We start from the raw sequence: 20373 nt of genomic DNA, 5'->3' as shown, positions 1-20373 counted from the left end.
TGCTTTTCTTCATCTAAAAATGGCAAATATTGATTTGCAATATTAACTAAAGTTTGGGATAAATTGTTCCAGTTTGATTTTACAATTTGTGAGCACATTATGTAATATGTAAATTTATCCGCTTTGTAGGAATTTAAAATTGTTTGTTGTTCTGTTTCAGTTAAATTACTGAATTTTTCAAGATTAATATTGTGATAAAAAATAGAATCCTTGAAACATTCTGATATCTTTTCAATGTTTAAAACGGATGCTAAAAAATGTAAAAGAACTTCATCAGTCACTGTGATTTTTTTGAAAAATTTATCCCAATTCAAGCATCCAATTGATCTTTCTGTCATTGTACTTATGCATTGATAAAGTTGATTTAATGAATCCGAAGAATAATCATTATGCTTGACTAGTTGAGTTAGTTGATACAGACTGTCGTCAGCCATTTTAAAAAAATGAATAAAATTGTATAGTAAATTATATTTGTGAAATTTGTGACGCTACATTCAATCTAAGACCAATATCTCAAAGAATTCCTCATTTAAGTATTACTTTTCATTGTTTTTTAAAAAATATCTTTGCTTATTTGTTCACTTTTTTGACATTTATTATATGCTTTTTATCATATTTCCGATGATATGAATATATATTCTATATAAGAATGACGCTACATTCAATCTAAGACCAATATCTCAAAGAATTCCTCATTTAAGTATTACTTTTCATTTTTGATTCAATTTTCGAACGGTTTTCGTAAATTTTGCATCATTTCATTTTTTAATGGGAAAATCATCTATATTTAATCAAAAAAGAGCAAACTTTACAGACGAAAATAAAATATTTATCAGGGAACAATCTGATAAATACCAAAAATCAACATCGAGAGATGAAAAAACGAATATAATCAAACAAGTTCTTCAATATTTTAATATTAAATACACCGAAAATGAATCTAAAGCTGTCAGAAGATATTTTAGTTATATTGCAGTTAAAAATATTCCCGCAGTTACTGGAAAATATCCTGATACAATTGTTCGCAAAGATATGCTTTATTCGCATGAACATACAAATATTATTAATTCAAATAATATTGAACGTTACTACCGTTGCATCGATCATTCTTGTCAAGCACGTTATTTAGTTAAAATTGAGAACAGTTCAGTTTCCGAAGATTTACAAAAGGAACATATACCCGAATGCAGACAATTTAAAAAGTTACAAAATGAAAAAAATGATCTTCATAAATCAATGACTCTGACAGAAATATACAATAAGGCAATGGCAAAATTTTCTGAATGTTGTGCATGAAAATTCGGTTCACTTCACTTCTGACAAAAAGTGACAAGTTTACATGACAAAAATAGTTTACATGGCAAAATATATAGGGTATTTTTTTTAAAAGTAGTTATCTTTATATATAAAAATAAAACTTTTGATATATTTGAGTAAATGATTTATTAATTTATTTATTTTTTTTAAATCAAATCATATAAATATATATATATATATATAATAGTGAAATAGAACAAGAGATAATTATTGATGATTAAATTGTAGACGAGGATAAAAGTTTAGATAAATTAATAAAATTAGTGTGGAATCAGACAAATTTCGGGTTGTTTGGGAAGGAATTGTTGGCTATGATGTACTGATTCATGATCAGTACATCATAGCCAACAATTCCTTATACAAAGTTCAAAAACTTGGGTGCAATCAGTTCTGATTGCACCCAAGTTTTTGAACTTTCTCGAGGGAATGAAAGGGTAAGAGGTATACATTATGAATATATACCTCTTACCCTTCCATTCCCTCTCTGACAGCGGGAAACTTTGTCTGAATGTTAAACTATTCAGACAAAGTTTCCCGCTGTTTGGGAAGGAATTGTTGGCTATGATGTACTGATTCATGATCAGTACATCATAGCCAACAATTCCTTATACAAAGTTCAAAAACTGATTTTCATTTGGCAGATCCACTTCTTGTCTTTCCATTTTTTTTGAATCAATTTATACAAATAAAAAAAAAAAAAAAAAAAGGTAGTGGGGCCTCCAGGCACTTCGTGCCCTCTAGCCCTGAAGATGTTTAGTATAACTTTGTCCGGACAAGTAAGGGTCTATCGTCGCCACAGGAAAAGTTACAGGCGTTCCAAGGAAGTATACTTTGAGAAGCCTTTTCCCCCTTATAGAATGAGATAGGACGGTTATTTTACAAAAACTGACAACACTTTGACCGAGTAGTTTTTTTTGTGCTGAACAAAAAGTGTCATATAAACATCTGTCAAAAACCGCTTTTTAACTTCACTTAAAATGCCACGTAAGCTACGTAAGAATATACGTAAGAGGAAGGGAGCATTGAAACATCCAATAGTAAAACTGACACCACAACAACAGTTGCAACAACAAATGCTGAATGACCCACTATGTTGCAACAAATGTCAAGCAACCCTATGCTCTTAAACCGAGTTCTTGGTGCACAGAGTGGAGGTTTAAGAGCGGCACTTTTAGCGAAAATGGCAGGCTATGGTGGAGCTGCAGACGGAACAGCTTATAACCCCAAAGTCAAATGAATTTGAGTTCACTCAAAAATCAAATAACAGATGTCAAAAAGTCAAACATAGACATACAGAAACAAATAAGTGAAAACGAAAAGAAACTAGAATATGACAGACACACAAAGAAACTCAATGAGTTAAACGTAGAGAAGAAGAAGAAGAACAACTGAAAGAACTAAGTACAGAGGAATATGCGAAAAAAGTGTCAGAAAAAGCAGCAGAAGTAGCAAAAATGGAACAAGATGTCATAAATTTGAAAAAACCATACTACTCAATATAAAGTACTGAAAGATGAAGAGATAAAACAAAAAGCCCTGAAGACATATATGGATAGCGATGAGTATAAAAAAGAAGTTGAAGCAAATGTAAAGGCAGAAAAACTTTTACAGTTGCAAAACCAAACCGTACAGTATGAAAACTTAGCACAAGAAAGTAAAAATAACGACGCAGCCATGCAAAAGGCAATGAAAAGCGCAGAATATATAAAAGCTAACAATGACTGGTTAGATGCCCAAGCCAACGCTAAAGCAGCCCAGCTTATAGGGTCAATAAGGACAAAAATACAAGCGGATGAAGACAGTTCAAATGAAGCTTTAACAAATGCTGACTTTAAGAACGCCTTCGAAGCTCTTCATAGTAAGGTGAAACAAGTGAACGACTTCTCATCTGGAAAGAAACTGAAGTCTGAAGGTTTCGACAAAGAGTTAAAAGAAGTAGCACAAAATATGACGAAAATAACAGATGCAGCAACGAGACAGGCAGTTCAAAGTGCCTATGACGCCGTTAAAGCAACTGTTGTGGAAAGTCAAGAAAAAGAGTTACAACAGACAAAACAGACCTAGTAAATGCTTTCTTAAAAACGAAAAGTCAGGTAGGACATTATGCTGCAGATGGAACATATGTGCCAGCTGGTGGAACTTATATACCAGCTGGTGGAACTTATATACTAGCTAGTGGAACTTATATACCACCAAACCCTCCAAGAGAAGCACCTGCACCAGGACTACCTAAAACATTTACATCGTCACATGGACACAGACACAGGCATGCACCACAACAACAACCAAAACCAACAGTTCAAAATCCAGCACAACAACAACCAAAACCAACAGTTCAAAATCCAACACAACAACCAGCACCACAACAACAACCAGCACAACAACCACCTCCACAACCAGCACCACAACCAACAGTTCAAAACACTGCACCACAACCAACAGTTCAAAACACTGCACCACAACCAACACAACAACCAACACAACAACCAACAGTTCAAAACCCTGCACAACAACCACCTCCACAAACAGAGCAAGGACATAAAAGAAGTAGAGAACAAGGAAACCAAGATTTCTTAAAAATGCTTAAAGAAGACTATGGTTACCCAGATACTCTTGACTTTAGTGACAGATATAAAGAAGCTATTAGAAAGTTCAAGGAAGGAAATACTGACCCGAACCTATTTAGCTTTATGGCTCAGCACCAAACGGGATATAATTTCAAACCTGGAAAATACAAGCTCGCTAAGGGATATGATTTAATAGCATATCATCCAAATGACATGACTGAATTTACTCCGAGATATTTGGTGTCAGAGATAAATGACAATTCAACTATCTTCATGAAACGCGTAAAAAATAAAGACGGAACGAAAGAAGAAAGGGTTATGAATGCGGATGACTTAAATAGGGAACTTGTTAAAAACGGTCTCGGAATATATGAAATGCCAGCAGATGAGGTACAAGAAACTCCACAGGAAGAAGTTCAGATACAACCAGACATGGAAGAAATAGTTCAGCAACAACAGCTAGAAGAGCCTGAAGGAAACGAACAAGTCCCTCATTTGGAAACTAACTTCACAGAACTAGATGAAGATTTGGAACAGCCGAAAAATCTTGACCCTCAACAAGAGTATGAGGTGAATGATGGAATCTTTCCAAGAGTTTTAAGAAAAATTCGGCTGAACAGAGTAGAAGAATATCGAAAAATGTTTGCCGACATACAAAAGACTCCAACATCAGATGAAAATATTCAGCATAGAATGGAAGAACTGAAAGAAAGTGTACACAAATACAACAACCCTTTTTACTTACGACCATATAACGTTCAATCTTTGGATGAACTCGGTGAAAATAAAAGGTTAAATTTCAACAAAACATATAGAAATGAAACATTGTTTAAAGTTCATTCAGAACCTAGCCAATATGGAAACAAACCTACTTTGTTTCTGCAGACTATGGAACTAACAATGAGATGGGGTCATAAAAGCTAAACCCGGATAGGTGGTTCATAAACTTACAACCACAATTCCAAGATGTTGTAGACGCAATGGAAATGAATGGTGAACCAGATTTAGCTGTATTTTCAGCGCGGCTTTAATGCCATTGAAAGATATGAAAGATGCAGATATTTTGGACCAGTATGAAATGAACATGGCTGATGGAAATATAACACCTGACGTTCTAGAACATTTATCTCAAAGAACTACACAGAACCATAAAGATGGTATATTTGGTGAAGAGTTTAGAAAGAAGTTAGGGAGACAGAAGGAAGAGAACCTATTGTACATGACCTTTGCAAACGAAAGTTTACAAAATGTCATAAAAACTTACTTGCAGACAATGAAATGAGAAGGGATGAATATTTAAGAAAACTCAAATGGACAGTACCAAATGAAATGTTAGTATTGAAAAACATGTTCCTTGACAAAATAAAACCAACTACAGAAATAAATGACGCAAGCCTGAAACATTGGGTAAAAAGCTTTCCCATTCACAAAAGATATTATTGGTAACATGGAAAGAAAACCAGAATGGCTACAAAAACATATATTTGGAAACGAGCTTATTCCATATGGACAAGCTCTGTTTGAAGAGCTTGAACCGGAAACTCAGGAAAGAGTCATGCAAACAATACGCGAAGACTCAAATACAAACTATGACAAAATCTTTCTAGGATATAGGTTACCTGAGATGGGCGACCAGAGCCCAAAGGCAAAAAGGACATGGGAAATTTACAACATACTAGGTGAACATGAGGCAAAGATGCAACAACTTGAAGCAGAGGGCAAGTTACCAAAAGCGACACCAAAGAAGAAGAGAAGAGTAGAACAAAGTGAAAGTAGTGAAGAAGTAACTTCATCTAGTGAAAGTAGTGGCAATGAAGGAAAAAGAAGAGTTAAAAACTCAGCCAGGAAGAAAGTAAAGCTTGGTCCACGTGGGTTCTATTATGACAAATAAATCCAACTATTCTATATTTTTACCCATATGAAATGTACGCCGCTCAGAATATAACGCCAACAGTTTTGGATGCCATGAACGGAAATGTTTCCGAATGGTATAACGAATGCGACAATGCCATTAGAAGGTCAGAAATAGTTCCTGGAACTTACGAATATACAACTGCTGTTTCTTATGGAAATGTAGGTGAGTTTGGTGAAGGTTCTTCAACAACAGTAGATATTGCTTGCGACAGGTTTCATATAATTTCTATTGACAACTCATTCTTATACGTGGAACAAGACATTGAAATAAACCTTCTGCCAAGTTGTCTGACAAGAAAGGTTGCAATGGAATTTTCTATGTCGGATACCAATATGCTCCAGAAGTTTTCATGGGATATAAGATATATTCTAACTCTGACTTAGTTCAAACAGTAACATGGGCAAACTATGAATGGTTCGCTTTGAGAAACTCAGTACAACCACAAGCTAGAGAACAAACAGACCAGTATGCAACTATTGAGAAAATAAGAAGACTTGACCCTAACGTTCCAGGAGTTTATGTTGACCTTTCTGGACAAACTGCAGCAGCAGTAACCAAAGTAAAACTGAAACTTAGAGTTCCTTTGTCATCTTTCCTCATCTTCAGGTTTTTAAGATACTTGCCAAACTGGGCAGGAAAAATTTCTATCGAACTTACTCCAAGCAAAAATAACTTAGTCATTGCACCAACACAAGACCCATTCACTCTTACAGACGTAGAGGGAACAAATAAAACGCCATTCGCCGAATTTTGCAAAGACAAAGTTGACTTAGACTTTGGTTTCTCAAACTTCAACAATGAAGTAAACTATTATTTCAATGCTGCTGGAACTGCTTGGGACCCAGTTAAGTTCACATGCGAAAAATTTGAATGCAAGAGAATAGAAAGCAGACTTGCAGTCTATATGTTGGACCCAGATATTTCAAATGCTTTAGCTGCCAAATATATTGCAGTTCCACTTATGTTCCCTATACACCAAATATCTGTCAAAGACTTTGCAGGTGAAGTTGGAAACCAAAGTGCTGACCCAGGTGCAAGAACAGATATTGCTTTAACAACTGCAATGAAACATGCAGATACTATGTTTGTACTGTTCAGACGAACTATAAATGACTATTCTTGTTTCTACAACCCCGGTATTAAATATCATATAAACATAGATGGCAAATATTATCCAAGAGAAGAATATTCTACAGTTGAGGATATGAGGTCATACAACTTGACATTAGATGCTATGAACTTTAACAACAACTTCACAACAACCATTAACCCTGAAATGCAAAGTTCTATTATGCCATATGTGAAAGTATGGACTCATACAGGAGGTCAAAAAACTCAATATACAAATGGAGACCGTTCAAACTTTTGGCTTGGCATTCCATTTGCTGACTCAGAAGACTTTATGGGTGGTATTTCAACTGTTGGTACAGTTCAAATACAATATACTGGTGACAGAGACGGTCCAGATGAATTGAAAGCAAAGAAGTTTACAAAACCAATAGCACTTTTCACGGAAGATGCTCTTTTGAAGATTCGTTCGATGAAACCTGCTGGGGCTCCTCAGATTGGCATAACGACAGCTTCCATCGAGCAGATTTTGGCAGCAGGTCAGTAAGTTGTTCTTGAACTGACTTCTCTCCGTCAAATATTGACAGTACGCCAGTTTTGACATAAAATTGTATTATAAACTTTCCTTTAGAAATATCTGTAAGTTTTGAAGTTATATTTTTGTCTGCTTCAAGAACTTTCACCATTTCAGTTATACCAACTTTCTTTGCTTTATGAAAATATTTTGGTTCAGCAAAGACTGCTATTCTATAACATTTTCCATTGTTTGTGTAAAGAACTATTCTGTCAATGTATTTGTATTGTTTGTGTGTGTAAACTTTGTTTTGCTTCAATTCGAAGAGATACTCAAATACGTCCATCTTTTTATTCTAAGTAAAATGTCATTTCCGAAAAATAGAAGCGTAAGTGTTTCAAAAGGTTTAATGGCGGTGGCAGATGTGAAGTTAAATTCACCAACTCAAACAAACAGTCAAAGTGTTATTGTCAATGTCAAAGAAAGAGATGTTGAAGTGGGGAAACCATACGAAGACCAAGATGGTATAACAATAGTTCCTGTAAAAGAACAACCAACATACCCTGAAGTTAGCAGAGACTTAAGTTCTGTTGCAGATATTCGAAATGACTACCAACAACTGAAAGACAAACTTCAAACTCAGGAGAAGATTTGTCAAGCTTTAGGTATAATGTTAAACTTGGTCGAACACAACCCTGTAAAAGTGAACTCATATGTCATTGCACCTCATGAAGTTTTGAAAGAACTATTGAAACTTTTGACAGAGGCAGACAATATAAACATCAAAGAAATAGAACCCGACGTTAGTTGCTGTGGTGTTTCATATAATGTCATTGACAAGATATACGTTATGAAAGGAGGTGAAACGTTGAACTTAAAATATAGTTTCCCAGACGTTATAAAAATATTTGACGACCACAACATTTCATTAAAATTTATTTGCTAAGTAAATGGCAGAAGACACAATGGCTTATACTATTACGACTAAAAACCCTGAGTCATATAATTCTATAACAACAAACTTACAAAGTCCTCAAGGACGATATTGTAAACTAACCTTAAACACAATGACGACTAAAGCTTGTTTTGCTCTTTTGACACCAGAAGATTTTATTGTTGTGAATGGTAAAAAATACTCCTTTGAAGATACTTACTCAGATATACCACCAACAGGTTTTGTTGACTTATTTAATACTTTAAGGACGAGTGTAACATGTGCTGCAACTAGAGCAGGTTTCATTATGTTTGGATGTCCGACTGAGTTTACTATAAACAATATGAGCTATAATACAAAACTTATATCTGGTTTTTACTACCAACAGTTTCCTATAACAGGAAAAGGTGTCATACAAGGAATGTCTGTTCCATTGACTTTAAGCACACCTATTTTATATATTGTTTCAAACTTAGGTTCAAAGTGCTATTCGAATGTCGACAGAAACTACTATGACCAAAAGATACTTATGCGTATAAACAACACTTTCTCTGCTGGTTTGCCTATTGTTCATTCGAATGCAGAGTTTTCAGCTTTAGTAAACTCAAACACTTTAGCAAACATAAACTTAACCTTAGTTGACGCAAACTTTGTTCCTGTAAAACTTTTATGTCCTATGTATTTGTCAATGACGGCAGAAAGTTTCGAATTGGAAGATGCAACTGGTGAAAGTATTGTATTACAAGAACAACTTCAACAACAAATAGCTCAAGAACAACAAATGCAACAAATAGCTCAAGAACAACAAAGTCAAGAATAAAAAAAATATTTTTTTTATTTTTATAAAAATGTACAGAATAGATGTTTCAGATTTTTATGACTTCCAAGCATTCAGAAATATGTGTCCATTTCGAGACTATAACAAAGCAGTCGAGAATTTGAAACGTTTAGTCATTTATGTCGACTCTGCCCCAGAATGTTATGTTATGAAAGAATGGGATGTAGTCTTTAACAAACCAAGAGCAACAATAGTTTCAGAACAAGAATGTAAACAGAAACTTAAGAAAATAAAAGTTGTACAAGTTGGCATGAAGATGTTAGATGCTTGGGATATCTTATTGTCAAAGTTAGAAGATTTTTCAGTTCGAGGTATAAAGTTCTATACACCTTCTCCAAACTTCTATTCTATCTTCACTGGATATAAATACGAACAAGTAGAATGGAAAGAAAATATTATAGAAGCTTGGTTAGACCATGTCAAAGAAATTATATGCAATGGAAACGAAAGAGTCTATGAGTATATCTTATGTTGGTTTGCAAACATCTTACAACATCCAAGTGCTAAAAATGAAACTGCTCTCATTATAATTGGAAAACAAGGAACAGGTAAGAACACATTTTTACAGATATCTTATGCAAACTGTTAGAAGGTTATTCGAACCCGAATATGACAAACTTAGAAAACATCTGCGGTAAATTTAACTCTTCAATAGAGAATATGAAACTTATAGTATGTAACGAACTTCAAAGTATAGATACAACAAAAGTTTTGAACTCAGATGCTTTGAAGAGTCTTATAACAGACAAAGTTGGAGTTGTTGAAAGAAAGTATAAAGACCAAAGAGTTTGTGAAAATGTTGCAAACTTCATTATGGTTTCAAACAATGCTGTTCCGATGAAGTTAGAAAGTTCTGACAGAAGATATGTAGTTGTCAGAACGTCAGATTCTCATATGCAAGATACAAAATATTTTGACGACTTAGCAGAAACTTTGACATCTGACTTTTACAACCACTTGTTCTCATATTTCATGACATTAGATATTTCTAAGTTCAATCCAAGACAAATTCCACATACCGAAGAGAGACAAACATTGTTAGAAGCAAACAAGAGTGTATATGAACTGTTCATAGATGAAACTGACTTTGAGTGTTTAGATGAAAGGTCATTGTACGATTCGTATAAACAATATTGTCAAGAGTATGGTTATATGACAGCGTCTAAACGAACATTCTTGGCAAATGTCAAAAGTCTTTTAGACGTACAGAATGGTGTATATACAAAGAAAAATTTTTCTGAGTAAATTTTAAAAAAAAATATTTTTTTATCCGATAGAAAAGATGACAAAATTCATCTCAGTAAACAAGTACATGTCAGGACTTAAAGAAGAACTAGACCCATTCACATATTTGAATGTTTACTTCTACCATTTTGAAAAGTCTTCATTCAGCAAAGTTTGGAACATCGAACCAGTTAAGTTTGCTGTTGTGACTAAAAATGGTGCAAAATTTGAAGACTTAGACATAGAAGGTTTGTTAGCAGTCAAAGAAAGTTTTGACAGAAGGTTTTCAAAACTCGAAGAAGGTAAAGCATACAAACTTGTTATACCTTATGAACCAAAGAAAGCAGACGACTATGAATATTATGAGTCTAAAGTTGTAGAAGTTCAAGGTAAATTGGGTAAAAAGATTTTAGAGTCTAAGCCAGTGTTTGCTCCTAAAGAGGAAGAGAACATTGACATTGACCCAGAAATGTTCTAAAAATAAAATTTTATTTTTACATGTCAAATTTCTTTTTCTCTGGAACTGGTTCAGGTTCTTTCTTCTCTTCTTCTACTTTCTTTTCTTTCTTTTCTCTCTTCTTCTTTTCTGGTGGAGTTATGTCAAACTTCTCAGAACCATATTTTTGTAAAAGTTCTTTGTCCTTTAAGGATGGGCACTCATTAGGGTGATGAAAAAAATCAAGTCTAGCAAAGTCAATATATTAAAAACAGTGAAGACTATTATATAGCATTATAGTGCACAAGCTCAAATATTTAGTGATGCATTTCTCGAACTTATTTTATTTATAAGTTAACCTTGAAACATGAATTTTAGTATATTATGAGCATATTTTTTTCTAATTTTGCAATACTTATAATATCATACCAGGATTCATGTGGAAGTCTAATATTTGGTATATAATATTCTTACAATAAATGTATTAATTCAATTATATTCAAAATGATGGGTCGCAATTTTTACTGAAATTGCAAATTTAATTTCAACAATGAAATTATTGTTTAAAAAAAATAGCACAACAGCAAGATGGACAATCATATATAGAATTATAATGCTCCATATAATGTTTTGATTTGATGCGTATATAATGTTATTTTTCGAACATCTTTGTAAAAAATTGATTTTTGTAATTTTTGAAAAAATTCGATTTTATTTCGAGATTTCCTCTATAGGTGAAGTATATTGAACAATATTCCTATGGGAGAAAATAATTGTAAGCATGAGTACTTTCATTAATACTATGGGTGCCATGGTTATCGCTCAAACGATCAAGTTATATCTCGATTGCGTAAATTGAAATTTTGCTATTTTCTAAATTCACGGCAACAACATTCTTTTATCCTGATCGTACATCACAATATTTGAATGTGCGACCATTTGTTCAAGAAACCGTCAAGTTATTCTTCATTTTTCATGCCGCGGCGAACAAAAGCAGTTGCAAAGCGTATAAAGAACTTAGTTCAAAGCGCGAAAAATAGGGTAGAGCCATATGTCGTCAACACTGTTGAATTTGTGCTATCTGTATTATTGAGCGGCGCTACATTTTGCCAATCAGAATTTCAATTCATGCTGAATAACATCAAAGTTCCGTCAGAAGCTACATTTCATCGAGTCCAAGAAAAGGTTGGTCGTGTTATCATAGAAGTTGCCAGAGAATCTGTTAATTATTGGAAATCTCGAATGAGAAAATGTTCGGGACTTTTGTTTGACGGTTCTTGGAGTCAGAGAAGAAATGCAATGTTTTGCTATGTACAATTTGTAGAAGAGAAACTCAAAAAAATTGTAGATTGGGAAGTGATATCTAAATCTTTTAAAAATTTCAAAGGTAATTTCAACGGAAAATCAAATGAAATGGAATTTGAAGGCTTAAAAAGAATGCTGAAGCGTTGGAATAATGAAAAACGTGTAAATTTTTTTGTGCATGATGGCGATGTCAAAATTGTTTCTACAATCAAAAATACGTTCAAAGGTATCAGAGAATACAGAGATCCTGGACATTTTCTTAACAATATACAGAAAAAGCTCAAACTGCCAGAATTCAGAATCTTATCTAGCATTTCAAAGAATTTATTGCGTTGGCTTAGGCAACTTCTCAATGACACACATATGTCAATTAAAACAAAGAAGTTTTTATGGTTGAATTCCGCTAAACATTATGCCGGAAATCATAAATTTTGTCCAGATCCTGAAAAATGCAAGATGATTAAACCATGGAAATATGCAAAAAATAAAACTGCTATAAAAACACTTAAAAAATTCCTCGAAGATACCGTAAAAATCTTTGATATGGTAAAAAAGATTCATTCAACTCAAGTAGTTGAATCGATAAACCATATCAAAGCAATGCTTGCTAATAAAAATATTAATTGGCATGCTTCTTGGCCAATTAGGATGGCAGTCACAATATTGCATTTCAATGAAAGTATGTTTGAAACGATTGTAGCAATAAGATACAGGTTAAATTTACCAACAATGCCAGAAATGATGAACAGATATTTCAGAATGTATGATACAACAAAAGATTTAATCAAAGCATTCAAAAATTCAAAGCAAGTTCAAAAAAAGTTTGCGGCATTAAGAGCTATAAAGAGAGGTCTTCAAGCTACCGCTGATCGTATTACTCTTAAATCACATAAATAATTATTAAATTTATTTCACCCTCAAAACATCATAATCTTGCACCTTCTTTGAATAAACACTTTCACCTTCTATTTTTAATTAATGTTTTTTAATTGTCCAAAATTTTTAGATTATATAAGATATAATTTTTTATAAAAGTATTATTTTCTAAAAGATAAGTATATATTCTTAATCACAAAACATAGCATTTTATCATATCTATATATCAGCTTCCTAAATATAATACTCATATAGTTAGTATGATTTTAATGTTTTTGAACATGAAACGAAAATATGATTACAATCATATAACATAATGGAGTTATTGATATAACTTATATGCATGATACATTAAGAAGTCTTCCAACAATATAGATATAGTCGTAGATTCCTATGATTCCTTTTATATTGTGAGATAATAACATTTTTATGCTGTCAGGAGCCTATGAGTGCCCATCCTTAATAGCTCTTCTATTCTGTTTTCTATTTCATCTTCAAGAACAGTGCATGTGTCTTCTTTGCATTCTAAGAAGTTTTGTTGGACTTCATCTCTCCAAGAGGCGTCATCTCTGTCAACAAGTCTGTCATTGACAAATTTTAAGACTGCTCTGCTTAATGTTTTATGGTTCTTGTCATATTCCCAGAAACAGAACTTTAGAACAAATTCACCTTTCTTGTTTACACTATGTAAGATTTTATGGTCGACAGATGTTTTGCTGTCGAAAAGCTTGTCTCGAATATAGATGGCGAAATCGCTAGACATTTTCTAAAAGATAAAAATTTTAATTTTTCTAAAAATATGTTAGAAAAAAAGTTTGCTGACATTGACAAAAAATTTGAGAATGTTTTAAACAAGAACAAGAGGAAGTTGGAAAATGCTCAGATAAAACCCATACATGACAAGTTCTTATTTGCTCAGAATGGTATAACAGGTCTAATTGCACCACCTGGGTCGGGTAAGACTTTCACTTATCTTAAAATGGCTGCACAACAACAAGAACTAGATGAGAAGAACCCATTCTATGAGTTAGTTGTTATTTGTAGTACTTCGGGTCAATTTGACCAAACCGTCAATTCGTTCAAAGATATTATAAAAAAGTCTAAGTTAGTATGTATAAAAGACTCTGAGTTGTTAGATTGGATAAAGAAGTACCAAAGAAGAGTTTTGAAGTACAATGCTATAAATGAGTATGTCAATTCTAAGTTTAAAGACCCAAATGAGGAAATGCAGAGAATATTAGAGAAGAAACACTTCAGAAACAAACAGAAAGAGATAGAATACATTTCGAAGAAATTGCAATCTTACGATTGGAAGACTTACCCTCATAGATGTCTTCTTATCTTAGATGACTTTGCTTCTCATCCTTTGTTAAAGAATAGAGAACAAGACATGTGTCGAATTCTTAAGAAGCTCAGACACTTTAACATCTCTGTTGTCATTTGTGTACAGACAGCCAAGAGTTTAAGTAAGGATGTAAAGAGAATACTTACTGATATTATACTTTTCCCCGGATTGTCCGAAGACGATTTCATGGAACTTATGAAAGAGTCCATGGCAGGTAAGTTTGACAGACATGAACTATGGGAGAAGTACAAAGTCATACAAGACCCTCATACTTCTTTCAGAATTCATATCTACGCAAACAAAGTTCAAATTGTAAAAAGTCAAGCTTGAAAAATGTAAGTGTTTAGTCTTAGTCTGTTGTGGTGCTGGGGCTGTCGGTTCTTCTGGCTTTGGAATGGACTCGGTTGGTGGTACGTCGGACATTCGTTTGTGTCCTGTCGGAGGGAAGAACTTTTTCTGTCGGAAGGAAGGACTCGGAATGTCGGAAGGAAAAACTTTTCCAGTTGTCGGGAAATTTTTTTCCTGTCTGAAGGAAAAATTTTTTCTGTCGTTCGACCAAAAAGTTCTCAATTTTCGAAAATTTGAATGGTTTACGGACGGACAACAAGAAATTTTTTTCCAGTTGTCAGGAAATTTTTTTCCTGTCTGAAGGAAATTTTTTTCCAGTTGTCGGGAAATTTTTTTCCTGTCGGAAGGAAGGACTCGGAATGTCGGATGGAAGGACTCGGAATGCCAGAAGGATTTGACAAGACAATTGACCTTATAGAGCTACCTGAGCCATCTGAAGTCAAGCTTGAAAAATAAATGGTTCATTTACTCTACTTGTTTGAAGTTGTCAAAATACTCTGTTATTTTTTCCTTTAACAATGGCAAATCTTCTTTGAAGGTAAGTATTGTACAACCTTTAATATCATAGTGTGTTTGAGGTAACGTATCTTGAACTATTTGTTTCACATCTTCATTTGGTGTCATTGAAATCGGTAAGTTTTCGCGATAGAACCAATTTCTGTCAGATTTGTAAATCTTAGCAAGGTCGTAAAAGCTTTTGTTGTTTCTTCTGACTAAATGCAACATAACCATATCTTTATCTTCTTCTTTCTCCATATCTTCAGTATAAATCATATACTTATAGTTCTTTTCCTTTCCTTTTGGTACCGAACGTGGTATTCTTTTCTGAAGGCTTTTGTCTTCTTTCATCATATCTTCTCTCTGCTTTGTACAAAGTTCGTCAAGTAGCATAAGTATGTAGATTGCATAACGAGGTGAAGCCCACATTGCTATTGAACTAACTAGGAACTTATGAACATATATACCTTTTAGATGTGATGGTAAGTTTTTCTGTCTTGGTACATCTTTTTAAGTTCTACATGTTCAAACTCACTGAGGAGTTCATGAGTGCTATTTAATTCAAACCAATCGTCTGTATGTTTGGTATCTGGAGCAAAACATGCTGTCAAAATACTTTGCATTTGGTACATATCGTCTTTGACCGAACGAATGAGACGTAACTGTTTGTTATACTGTATGTACTCATATTCTTCATTTATGTCTTCATGAACGATAGCAGTTGTTGTGTTCTCTGTTGTTGTCATATCTGTTCTTACATACAAAATAAAAAAAATATTTTATAAAAAATTAGCGTTATTTCCTGACTTTCACAAAAGACCAAAAAAAAACGCTTTACATGTATTTTTCAGCAACTTCGTCAAATAATTTTATAGCTTTACCTATCTCATCTACTTCAAACGTTTCTTTACCTTTCGTGGGAGCACCATACATTTTCTCAAACTTTTCAAGTAGTTCTGTTTCAGCAGCTCTCATATCGTTAACGAACACAACCTTAACTCTATTGACTATACTGTCATATCTTTGAGTTATATTATATGTTCTTCCTATCTTATATCTTTTTGTATTGAAGTCCTTCGGTTTCTGAACGATGTAAAGTAAGCCTTCACTGCAACGTTCCGTATCGAATGAACCATATGTTATGAAGTTATATCCAACAACTGGGTCAATCCATAACAAAACTATTGGTATAAGACTTTTGTCTATAAGATATGCTGTAGTTCCATAGAATCTTACCGATATCATAAGCTCAGGATTTCTTGTCAAAATTTTCTGAGTAGAAGCAATTCCAACCCAATGCCATGTTTTCTTTCCAGATGGAGATATAATGTCTGACAAAGAATATTTCTTGTATTTCTTTGAGTATCTTACGTTTAAATCACCAATTCGAACCACTTTGGTGTCATTGTCTATCTTTCTAACTATTTCAAACTCAGTGTTTGTCATTTTCTGTTTCTTACATACAAAATAAAAAAAATTTTTTTAAAAAAAACTAACTTTATTTTTTCTATTTTGTATCTTAAGGAAATTCATGAAATTTGGTCATTTTTTTACGATTTTCATGAGTTTTATGCAAGACCAAAAAAAGTCTAAATCGCAATTTTTTACGATTTTCATGTATAAAAGATATGATTTCAGGGATTTTTTTACGAAGTGTTAAAGTTCTCTTCGTAAAAAAATAACAGTTATATAATGAAATTTGGTCATTTTTTCACGATTTTAGGGTAGATGGTTTTTAGGTGTCACCAGGTCCCTCGGTCCCTCGGTCAACTAACATCTTTTTGAAAATGGTGACAACATGACATTTTGACAACAACACAGGAAATAAACTTCTTCGTATATGTTTTGTCATGATTTCATCGAAATGAGTGTAAATGTTTTGTCAAACATGAGCGTAAATGAACCAAAAATATATTTTAGGTGAAGAGGTGAGATCTCACCTGTTTTCTCACCTCTTTTCTCACCTGTTTTTTTCACAAGCGTTTTACATGAATTGTACGATGTATATTTGAAATTCTAAACAGTTTTGTAGCTTCGATTTCTTCTGTCAGTACATCGAATGTTTTAACTATGCCGAAAGTCTCTTTATATTTCTTCTTGACATCAGATAGAAGGAAATCGTCAGCAGTTGGATAGTTTTTGTTCAGAAATTCTAACATGTCCATTTTATCTTCTGCTGGTTTCTCTACTTCTTTCTTTAAGTCAGCATAGTCGTTTCTCATTCTTTCTATCTCTTTGACGGAGTAGTTATATTTCCTCATTGCTGCTTTACATTTAGAACATTGCGGGTTCATTTTAGCATTGTACATTGAAATTTGTCCTGCAAGTACAACTATAGCGTCAATGGTCCTCTTAAATTCAAAACATGCAGGTTTTATTTGTTCGTTCCATATTTTACCTCTTCTATCTTTATCTCTTATCTGCCATACACATTCAGCAACTAACGAAACAAAGTTGTCGTAGGTCTTAAATTCTTCAGATTTATATATGTCAGAGATGTTCTTATATACCATATCGCAGTCTTTGTCCATAACCTTATGGTTGCAATGAAATCCTAGAAATTCATAGTTTACCTTTCGTATGAACTTCTTTATTTCTACTGAGTCGGTTGGTCTGACTTCAATTTCATCGAATTCAGGAATAGTAAGCTTTTGTTGTTGGATTTCAGGAAGTTTAGGTAGATGGTCGATGAGGTCCTGCATTTCATAGAGATATTGTTCATTTGTTTCATCTTTTGCAGTGCAATCTAAATCTCCTTGGAGAAGTTCTTGCTTTATCTTCTGGATTTCTGTTTCGAAAGTATATGAAGAAGGAATGAAGCTTTTCATCTCTACTAACATAGATGTTGGATTCATGACTAAAGAGTTTGGTGAAGTTGTTGCTAACATGTTCTTACAATAAAAATAAAAAATATTTTTTTAAAAAAACTAACTTTATTTTTTTATCTTAAGGAAATTCATGAAAATTCAACGGGTGAGAAAAGAGGTGAGAAAACAGGTGAGATCTAACATGCTAACATAAAATATATTTTTTGGTGGTACGTCGGACATTGTTCTGAAACAGTACAAATATTGTTCTGAAACAGTACAAATATTGTTCTGAAACAGTACAAATATTGTTCTGAAACAGTACAAATATTGTTCTGAAACAGTACAAATATTGTTCTGAAACAGTACAAATATTGTTCTGAATCAGAACAAATATTGTTCTGAATCAGAAAATTTTTCTCACAAATTGAGAGCTTTTACGGGAAATTTGTTCTGAATCAGAACAAATATTGTTCTGAAACAGAACAAATATTGTTCTGAAACAGTACAAATATTGTTCTGAAACAGTACAAATATTGTTCTGAAACAGTACAAGACTAGTTCTGAAACAGAACAATGGACAACATCGAGCCATTAGATGAGGCAATTTACCTTATAGAGATAAATGAAGTTGTTAAGCAGTACTTGGGCAAGGACAAAGCCAACAAGTCCCTCGGCTTCTGGTTGTCTGGAAGAGGTGCGCTGAAAATCGAAATTGAAACTGGAATTCCAATTCAAATACCAGACGGGACAGCCTACGACGACATAAAGCAAGCAAAGAAGGAAGCCATTATAAAGTTCTTTGCCAAGCGTCCTTGGATACTACTTCCAAACAGAGAGAACCCTTTCCCAAGAATGAACCAAATTCTCCGAGGACTCTTACACTTCTCTGGTCAACCATTCTACATAACTACAGAAGGCGACATCCAACCAGTTCAGTAAACATCTCATTTTAACTCACTTTTTTTCTATCTTAAGGAAATTCATGAAAATTCAACGGGTGAAAAAAGAGGTGAGAAAACAGGTGAGATCTCACCTCTTCACCTAAAATATATTTTTGCCGAATTCAGAACAAAACTCAAGAGTTTTGGTTGAAAAAACAGGTGGAGCCAAAAGTGGCTCGACCTCAAAACAAGCATTTTGTGAAGAATATAGCAACCGGAAGAAAACCGGCGGTTGCTTTTTATACAAAATTCAAGAGGGTGAAAAAACAGGTGAAAAAAGAGGTGAGATCTCACCTCTTCACCTAAAATATATTTTTGGTTCATTTACACTCGTTACGATGAAGAAGTCTTGACATTTTCCTGACTGTTGTCAAAATGTCATGTTGTCACCATTTTCAAAAAGATGTTAGTTGACCGAGGGACCGAGGGACCGAGTGACATGGTGACACCTTCAGTAAACATCTCATTTTAACTCACTTTTTTTCTATCTTAAGGAAATTCATGAAAATTCAACGGGTGAAAAATTAGGTGAAAAAAGAGGTGAGATCTCACCACTTCACCTAAACTTTATTTTTCAATACTTTTTCAGCACTTTTCCGTAGTTATATATGAAAGACAATTCGAGATAAAAGTCATAGTACAATGGTATTATATGCTGCACACCATTTGTTGTGAACCAAACTTGAAAGTCAGAGAAACTGTTACTAGGTGGTTCGTAGAATTTAGAAGCAATGTCATAAACGTCCTTACCAATACATAGAAAACTATTGTTGCTTGAACTGAAACTTGCATGACACATAACATTTTGAGGGTCAAACACATTTCTATAAACTGTCAAATCTGCTGGTGGAAGTATAAATTTAAATGGACCATCTGGTGGTAATGGTTCGTTCTGGTTTAGTAACCGAAGAAATTGTGCCCAAGAACGTTTGTCTACTTTCCAAAATAAAAACTCTGTATCTCTTGGAGGGTTAATTTCAATCTTTTGAAATGAAACGGTGGAGTTCATCTTGTCATATTCTAGTTTCAGATAGTATGTTCCATTTAGTAAAGAGTCGTATTTTTCTTGAAATTCCCAATAGTATTTGTTCATTTGAGTTTGAAAGTCATTTAGAGTTTCTCAAGACTTTCGTCTGAACGAACTGTAAAGATTCTCATTTCATCAAATTTGTCTATAAGACCATCAGAACCTTTATACTGCCCATGAAAATATACTGCGAACATAAATGCGTTAGTTCTATTTGAAAACAAAACTCTTCTAAATCCTATTGCCTTTGCATCTGAAGGACTTTGAAGCCAACGAATTGGATAGTCAAACCTGTATGCTCGGGATGAAATTTCTTCATCTGAAATAGTCCTACCAGCATTTGTAAAGATATAGTCTAACGGTTTTGTATCTGCTACTTTTGTTCTTTGTTTTTCAACCTGAAGCATTTA

At 33.6% G+C, this 20373-nt stretch overlaps 11 protein-coding genes and 1 pseudogene across 12 annotated transcripts, besides 4 other annotated features; 7 read left to right on the top strand and 5 right to left on the bottom strand.

Moving 5' to 3' along the window:
- Positions 1 to 1284: part of a mobile genetic element that runs on past the window's edge.
- A 304-nt stretch (positions 1285 to 1588) lies between these two features.
- Positions 1589 to 1942: a mobile genetic element.
- A 2785-nt stretch (positions 1943 to 4727) lies between these two features.
- Positions 4728 to 20373: part of a mobile genetic element that runs on past the window's edge.
- TVAGG3_1004840 (uncharacterized protein) lies at positions 7308 to 7727 on the bottom strand (the record flags this gene model as incomplete). Its single annotated transcript, XM_051254380.1, has 1 exon — positions 7308 to 7727. The coding sequence occupies one exon, from the start codon at positions 7725 to 7727 to the stop codon at positions 7308 to 7310; it is 420 nt and encodes a 139-aa protein (XP_051079954.1).
- On the top strand, positions 7791 to 8327 carry TVAGG3_1004830 (protein of unknown function, DUF4106 family; the record flags this gene model as incomplete). Its single annotated transcript, XM_051254379.1, has 1 exon — positions 7791 to 8327. The coding sequence occupies one exon, from the start codon at positions 7791 to 7793 to the stop codon at positions 8325 to 8327; it is 537 nt and encodes a 178-aa protein (XP_051079953.1).
- Positions 8449 to 9135, top strand: TVAGG3_1004820 (uncharacterized protein; the record flags this gene model as incomplete). Its single annotated transcript, XM_051254378.1, has 1 exon — positions 8449 to 9135. The coding sequence occupies one exon, from the start codon at positions 8449 to 8451 to the stop codon at positions 9133 to 9135; it is 687 nt and encodes a 228-aa protein (XP_051079952.1).
- On the top strand, positions 10048 to 10398 carry TVAGG3_1004810 (Poxvirus D5 protein-like family; the record flags this gene model as incomplete). Its single annotated transcript, XM_001292193.1, has 1 exon — positions 10048 to 10398. The coding sequence occupies one exon, from the start codon at positions 10048 to 10050 to the stop codon at positions 10396 to 10398; it is 351 nt and encodes a 116-aa protein (XP_001292194.1).
- TVAGG3_1004800 (protein of unknown function, DUF4108 family) lies at positions 10436 to 10855 on the top strand (the record flags this gene model as incomplete). The annotated part of the gene is made up of 1 exon (XM_001292192.1): positions 10436 to 10855. One exon carries the CDS (start codon positions 10436 to 10438, stop codon positions 10853 to 10855), a length of 420 nt encoding a protein of 139 aa, XP_001292193.1.
- Positions 11025 to 13453: a mobile genetic element.
- TVAGG3_1004790 (uncharacterized protein) lies at positions 12767 to 13015 on the top strand (the record flags this gene model as incomplete). The annotated part of the gene is made up of 1 exon (XM_001286697.1): positions 12767 to 13015. The coding sequence occupies one exon, from the start codon at positions 12767 to 12769 to the stop codon at positions 13013 to 13015; it is 249 nt and encodes an 82-aa protein (XP_001286698.1).
- Positions 13974 to 14669, top strand: TVAGG3_1004770 (protein of unknown function, DUF4106 family; the record flags this gene model as incomplete). The annotated part of the gene is made up of 1 exon (XM_051254377.1): positions 13974 to 14669. The coding sequence occupies one exon, from the start codon at positions 13974 to 13976 to the stop codon at positions 14667 to 14669; it is 696 nt and encodes a 231-aa protein (XP_051079951.1).
- TVAGG3_1004760 (uncharacterized protein) lies at positions 15153 to 15614 on the bottom strand (the record flags this gene model as incomplete). Its single annotated transcript, XM_001296577.2, has 1 exon — positions 15153 to 15614. The coding sequence occupies one exon, from the start codon at positions 15612 to 15614 to the stop codon at positions 15153 to 15155; it is 462 nt and encodes a 153-aa protein (XP_001296578.2).
- On the bottom strand, positions 16020 to 16631 carry TVAGG3_1004750 (organellar and viral DNA polymerase type B; the record flags this gene model as incomplete). The annotated part of the gene is made up of 1 exon (XM_001296576.2): positions 16020 to 16631. One exon carries the CDS (start codon positions 16629 to 16631, stop codon positions 16020 to 16022), a length of 612 nt encoding a protein of 203 aa, XP_001296577.2.
- On the bottom strand, positions 17418 to 18040 carry TVAGG3_1004740 (organellar and viral DNA polymerase type B; the record flags this gene model as incomplete). The annotated part of the gene is made up of 1 exon (XM_001322528.1): positions 17418 to 18040. A coding segment is annotated over one exon (623 nt), but the record flags the coding sequence as incomplete, so codon positions are not given.
- TVAGG3_1004730 (uncharacterized protein) lies at positions 18569 to 18934 on the top strand (the record flags this gene model as incomplete). The annotated part of the gene is made up of 1 exon (XM_051254376.1): positions 18569 to 18934. One exon carries the CDS (start codon positions 18569 to 18571, stop codon positions 18932 to 18934), a length of 366 nt encoding a protein of 121 aa, XP_051079950.1.
- TVAGG3_1004720 lies at positions 19511 to 20370 on the bottom strand (annotated as a pseudogene). The gene has a single exon. A coding segment is annotated over exon 1 (860 nt).

Source organism: Trichomonas vaginalis, chromosome I (genome assembly GCF_026262505.1).
Source record: "Trichomonas vaginalis G3 chromosome I, whole genome shotgun sequence".
Classification (NCBI taxonomy): Eukaryota; Parabasalia; order Trichomonadida; family Trichomonadidae; genus Trichomonas; species Trichomonas vaginalis.
This window is presented reverse-complemented; position numbering and strand designations above follow the sequence as displayed.